Below are 6,322 nucleotides of genomic sequence, written 5' to 3' on the forward strand. Positions count from 1 at the left end.
CTTCACTGAGAGGAGCTGTGTGTTTGCCTCCTCGGGCAGAAGGGTGTGGTTAGGCTTCAGGGGTTTGTTGACTCCATGTACTCCAGTGGTGTTGCCATTCTGAGTTCTACTCTCATTTCACAAAACAGGGATCTAGGCATTTGTTTTTATTTATGTTTTGACACCAGAGTCCTCAACCTATCATTCCTTCAGCCTCAGCTGAGCTTTTACTTGTGTATCTTAGTGCCTGTATTTGTCAGCTCACTTATTTTGGGGTCCTAGTATTAATACCTTCTGGAAGCCATTCATCCCCTTTGGAATCATGTCCCCTCTTTTTACCCCTGCTAGAGATGGAATCCAGGGCCGCTTGAACAGCATGTAAGCCCTCCACCACGAGTCCCACACTTGGAATTTAGTGTATTCTCAAAGCCCCTGGTTGGGCCTCCCTTGAGGTCATCCACCCACTGTGGTTCATTCCATTTCAGGTACACTCTTTGGGCTGTTCAGATGACTTTGTTCCCTCTGACCCAAACTGTTTTGTTCAGGGTCTCCACACTACCAGATCTGTTGCAAAGTTGACACACACTCTGTACATCATGTAGCCTGCCCTGCTCCAGCAGGCCCCCTGAGCTGATACTCCATAACCTAGCTCACTTAAAAAAAACAGAGTGTCAGTCGGTCGTGGTGGCCCAGCCCTTAGTCCCAGCACTCGGCGAAGCAGAGGCAAATGTATTGCTGTGGTTAGATGACAGCTAGTCTACAAAGCGAGTCCAGAACAGCCACGGCTACACAGAGAAACAGAGAGAGAGAGAGAGAGAGAGAAAAGCTGTGGTTTTGTTGTGCTTGTGAGAATGCAGTGCCTGTGGAAGCCAGGAGAGGGCATTGCATACCCTGAAACTCGAGTTAGAGGGGTTTGTAAGCCAGAAAAGCAAACTTAAAAGCTCTGAAATAGCAGTGGTACATGCCCTTAACTCCTGAGCATAGGCTGGAGAGGTGGGTCAGCAGCTAAGAGCTACTCTTCCAGAGGCCCTGAGTTCAAATCCAGCAACCGTATGATGGCTCACAACCACCTCTCATGGAATCTAATCCCTCCTGGTATGCAGGTGTACATACAGACACAGAATTCATACACAAAATACATCTTTTAGAAAAATATGAGTGTGTGTGTGTGTGCTGGAAGGCAATTGAAGGTGGGTGATTCTTCCCCTGGACCCAGAGATCAAACTCAGGCACTCAGGCTTGGTGGCGAGCGCCTTTACCTGCTATGCCATCACATCACACCTACTCCTGTCTGCTTATTTATTTATTTATTTTTCTATCTGCAGTGTGGCCCAAGTTGTCTCAGAGTTTTGTTTGGTTGGGCTCGGGTTCTGTTCGTTTTGTTTTGAGAGAGAGACTTACTATGTAGCCTATAGCCAGGGTTGAGGCCGGTTCACTTTATTCCTTGGTACCAGCTGAGTGGTACGGTTTTCTCTGAGCTGCGGTCTTCCAGCTTCCAGCCAGATGCCACCAGCAACCAGCAGCTTTGAACTTCCACCTCAGCCGCGGGGGAGCGGGCTGTGGCGGCACCAGCTGCCCAAACAACTGCCCGGACAGGACCAGACCTGGCAGTCGCCGGCTTCTGGCCTGGCACAAGGGAGGGGGACACTGGCAGGCGGGCACCGCCCTTCCTGGCGGGAGTTGCCCTGCCGGCGTCGGCAGCTAACAGGGAGGCCGCAGTCACTCTCCGCCAGGGTCGGGTCCGGGGAGGGGGCGTGGGCGCGGCGCAGCTCGGGCGCCGGCCTGCTGAAAGCCGCTGGGCGGCTCCAGGGCAGCAGCGCGCAGCCCTCCCGCCGCGGCGCGCTGGACCCGGGCCTGGGGCTTTCCGCGCCGGGAGAGCCGGCCGCCCGGGAAAATCCCGGCCCCCTTCCCGGCGCCGCGGCCCTGCCCGGCAGAGCGGGGGAGGGGGTTCCCGGAATCTGCCCGGAGACCGCGCTGGCGTCACAGGGCCCGATAGGCCCATATATGGGCAGCGCTTCCGGCGCGTCACGGGGAAAGCCCCTGCGCGCCGGGCGGGGCGCTCGCCCGAGCGCACAGTCCGCGCCGTGTCCTGGCGTTTTGTCCCCGCCGCGGCCCGCGCCGCCGGGGCTCGGGACGGGCGGTCGGAGCAAGCGGCGGACGGCAGCGGGCGCGGCGGCCTGCTCTTCTCCCAGCCCTCCCGGCTTGAAGAAAGACGACCACAGAAATTAATAAAGACAATTTTTTTTTTTACTTAAATAGATTCAATAAAAAGTCAAACACACACACACAAACACATCTTAAAATAGACTCTAGACACGAAGTGCGTGTTTCTTCTCCACAGTACTGTGCAGAGGGGGAGGGCAGGGGGCGGAGGTCCCTCCCCAGTGTCCCGGCAGGCTGAGTACCAGGCGGCGGGGCCAGCTCCGCCGCGATAGCCCCCTTCTCCCCTCTCTGTTAAATACACAAATATATTATATTCAATATGAATTCAGTCTCTCTCCAGAAAAAAAAAAAAAAACCATACAAAATACGCCGGAAGGGAGCCATGTAAACGTCGAGGTGAAAGGGCCGGGCGCGGGCGGGCGGGCCGGAGTCCAGTGTGTGCGCGGCGCCCCAGGCCTCCGGGGAGGGCCTGCGGCCTGCCGCCTCACCCGGCGGGGGCGGGCGCCCAGCCTCCCAGGCCGGGGTGTCCGTGTGAGGGGCGCGCTCAGAAGGCGTGTCCCTTGACCCCCAGCAGCAGCTGGCAGCCGTTGCTGACGTGGGTCATGACCTTCTGCTTGAGCTGGGCCACTTGCTCCCGCAGGACGCCGGCCGTACTCGACAGCCCCGCGTTCTCGGCCTTGAGCGTCTTCACCTTGTCCTCCAGGCGCGCGATGCGCTCCAGCTTCCGCTTCCGGCACTTGGTGGCCGCCAGCCTGTTCCGCAGCCGCTTTCGCTCCACTTTGATGCGCTCCTGGTCTTCCATGTTGATGGGGGACACGGGCGGCGTGGCGTCGCGGCTGCGTGCCTCCGGCACGGTCTGCGGTTCCTCCTTGAAGGCGGAAGCGCCGCGGCTCAGGCCGAGCTGCGCCGGGTGGCCGCCCGCAAAGGGGGGCGCATGTGGGAGGTAGCTGATGGTGGCCGTCGGGTACGAGCTGCCCGTCCCGACGGCAGTCCCGGAGCCCCCAGAGGGTGCAGAGGCGGGGGAGTAACTGCTGAGGTTGGTGTAGACGGGAGGCGGCTCCGGACCGGCGTAGACGCCCCCGGGCCCGGCCTGGGGACCCCCGCTGGCGCCCAGGGACACGTTGGGGGGCGTCACGTGGTTCATCTTGTGCAGGTCGTCCAGGGCTTTGACAAAGCCGTCCGCAAAGCCCTCCTGCTCCTCGGTGACGCCGCCCCCTGTACCTCCACCGCTGCCACCCCCACGGGGGTAGAAGTACTGTCCCGGAGGCGTGGGCGTCGTCGTGATCACGCCGTTGCTGTTGGGGACGATCAAGCGCTCCAGCTCGGTGGAGGCTAGCTTCAGAGATGCGCCCGTGTCTGAACCCTGACCCGAAAAGAAGCCGCTCGCCCCACTGCCCTCTGGGCCTGGACCGCGCGCTCCGGGGCCCTTGAGACCCCGGTAGGGATCCGCCAGGTTGAGCGCCAAGGTGGGTTTCAGGAGTTTGTAGTCGTGTAGAGACAGACTGCCAGGGGTCCGACCGTATCCCGCCGCTGCGTATGAGTCGTCGTGATAGAAAGGCTGTTCCATTTTCGTGCACATCCGGGCGGCCCGGGCGGTCTGGGAAAGGTCCCCCTGAAGGGCCGCCCCGGGCCTCGCTGCGGCGAGCGGCGAGCTGTCCTCGGCTGCGGCGGGGCTCGGTGTCCGGTCGCGCGTCCTCGGGAGCTGGAGACCGTCGGCAGCGGCCAGTTGGCAGCTGTGCGAGAAAGCGCTGCCGGGCTTCCGGAGCTTGTCTCGCCCTCCGTGGTGCGCCCGCTCCTCGGCGTCGCTCCCCTCAGCTCCCCGCTCCCCGCAGGATCCAAAGCTGGCCTGGCCACCCTCAAGGTCCCCACCGCTCGGCCCCAGCCCCAAGCTTTTATACTGAATTTGTCAGCTGCGGAAGTGCGCTCCGATTGGCCGACGCGGGAGCCAGGCCCCCGCGGCCCCCTCCTAGAGCGTGGGGAAGGGGAGGAGGCGGCTCGCGTCACTGTCAGGAAGCGCGTGTCCTTGTAAACAGCGGCCACGAGCCGGGTGGCTCTGCGCGGCTGCAGGGGGAGGGGCGACGGAGACACTCAAGCGAAGGGATGCTGAGGGGCCGAGGCACGCAGGGGCTAGCGCTGCGGGAGTACACCCAGTTGGATATACACAGCTAGTGAAGAGGGAGTGCCTCGGGATATACCCGGAAAAGTCTCGCGGGACCCAGAGTAGCTGTGGCTTGGGGACTGACAATACACTAGAAGACCCCAGGAAACAGGGAAGGGACCAACAGGGAGGAATTGTAAACCTTTGACCTAGGAAATAACCATGGTCCCCGGTTCAAAGGGCTCGAAGGGCTGGAGCTGTCACAGGTGGGAGGAAGGGGTCAGGAAGCGGGGCTCGGGTAGCTATTGTACAAGAAAAGAGTAGGGGTTCTGGAGTCTGTAGATGAGGCTGAGGGTTCTCCCATACGTGGAAAAGGGAAGGAATTTCGGAGAGGGCAGTTTAGATATGCAGAGCGTGATCAAGGATCCTGGGAACGTGGAATAGAAGGAGTGAAAGATGGGAACCTATGTACCAGAGGTTGGGGGTCCCTGTGGTCACTTGCAGAAATCTGATGGAGCGTTTAAAAGGTCTAAGCTATAAATGTGACGACCGGAGGCCATCTGAGATCTGCCTGAGAGAGAAGATGACTCGGAGGATCCCAGCCATGAGGGACTTTTACCAAAGGGGTTGTACCTCGTGAGTGGTCTCTAGGCACTTGCATACCCTTTACCTTAACCCAAAGCCCTCCCTTAGTCACCCTGGGCTCGCCCGATATCCTGTCAGCTTTTGGAGGGCCGACGGGGCGGGAGAGCTGGGGCGCGGTCGCCCAACCCCACTCCCTTCCTTAGAAACAGGCTAGGGAAAGAGAGCCGAGGCAGGAAGTGTGGCAACAGCCCCGAGGGGAAAGAGCCCGGCCCTGTCTCGTCATTGTGAGCCTAGGGGACGGTGCGCCCTGCCCTGGGCCCCGCCAAATTCTGCGCCTGGGAAAAGGTACCCGAGCAGGCGACCCCTGAGGAAGTCACCGCGACAGATGCCTCTAGTCACAGTCTGTTCTCCCCCATCTAGTAATGGTTCGGCCTGCAACTACCGGTGACTACTGAGCCCGGCAGCTCGAGGACAGTTCCATTGACCTGCTGGAGGGGGGTGCAGCCTGGGAGCGGGGCCTCGTCACCAAGGCAACAGGCTGGAGTCCGCGAATTAGATGGGGGCGGGGCAGCCCCCTGAATTTCTCCCCACCATCCATATTAGGGCACAGGAAGAGGTGGGACCAGTGCAGTCTTGGGGCGGCAAAGTAGGAGCCAGGAACCCGAGGTAGCTGCCAGGTCCCAGGGCGCGCCCAGGCCCCCGGACGGCTAGTCCGGACCAGCCTCGACCGCCACCCCCGGGCCCCCCTCCTCCGCCCCCCGGCGGCCTGGCCCAGCCCCTCGGAACAACTCTGGGGCTGAGTCCTGTCCCGCCCGGCCTGGTCGGACCCAGCCTGGCAGGTCCCCGCCTGCCCGCGGGCCTGGGTCGGACTTTGCCCCCGGCCCGTCAGGGCGCGGAGGGGGCGGGATGGTGCTTTCAGGCAGCCCCGGCGCCTGGGCAGGCTGGTACAGGGCTGCCTCCTCCCCTGGGTATGTGCCCTTCCCTTCTGCCAGAAGCTCTAGGGTCCCCTTTCCCCATTCGTTTCTTTTGATACTCTTCTCATCTGTACTTCCATTTCAGTCGGGGGTGAGGTACCTTTCACTACGCAGAATACCTAAAAGAATGTCACCTCCCCTTACTAAGGTGTCTCCCTTATCTGTGGACCTTCTTCCCACCCAAGTAAAAGGGCAAATATCACAAAGAAAAAAAAAAAAAAAAGGAAGAACCCACAGGCCCTTGCCCAGCAATGGCAAAGGACAGGTTTAAATAGCAAGACTTCCAGTTAGGTAGGTGGAACTTCACCTAGTGTAGGAGCCACCAGAGGGACGGGTGAGAGTCCAGTCTCTTCCTTCCTCAGGCTCTCAGGTCTCTGGTAAGATAAAGGAGGCTTCTTTGGGGAGAAGCTTAAGGGCAAGGGGTAAGTAGAAGAGTCAGCACTTACCTAGTATGGCACAGAGAAGGAAATCGAAAGAGGCAAAAGAGAAACAGCTATGAAGGACACAGGGGAAGTCCAACAGA

General features: G+C 60.2%; 1 protein-coding gene across 1 annotated transcript; it reads right to left on the bottom strand.

The window, feature by feature from the left end:
- Positions 1-2,204: 2,204 nt before the first annotated feature.
- Positions 2,205-4,023, bottom strand: Junb (JunB proto-oncogene, AP-1 transcription factor subunit). Its single transcript, XM_055621170.1, has one exon. The coding sequence runs from the start codon at positions 3,719-3,721 to the stop codon at positions 2,687-2,689; it is 1,035 nt and encodes a 344-aa protein (XP_055477145.1). The 5' UTR covers positions 3,722-4,023; the 3' UTR covers positions 2,205-2,686.
- Between the last annotated feature and the right edge of the window lie 2,299 nt (positions 4,024-6,322).

Source organism: Psammomys obesus, unplaced genomic scaffold (genome assembly GCF_907164565.1).
Source record: "Psammomys obesus unplaced genomic scaffold, mPsaObe1.curated_primary_1811, whole genome shotgun sequence".
NCBI classification, from domain to species: domain Eukaryota; kingdom Metazoa; phylum Chordata; class Mammalia; order Rodentia; family Muridae; genus Psammomys; species Psammomys obesus.

Bases quoted from the DNA above. Each gene is read 5' to 3' on its own strand.
- Junb (XM_055621170.1), bottom strand. From the start codon at position 3,721: ATGTGCACGAAAATGGAACAGCCTTTCTATCACGACGACTCATACGCA.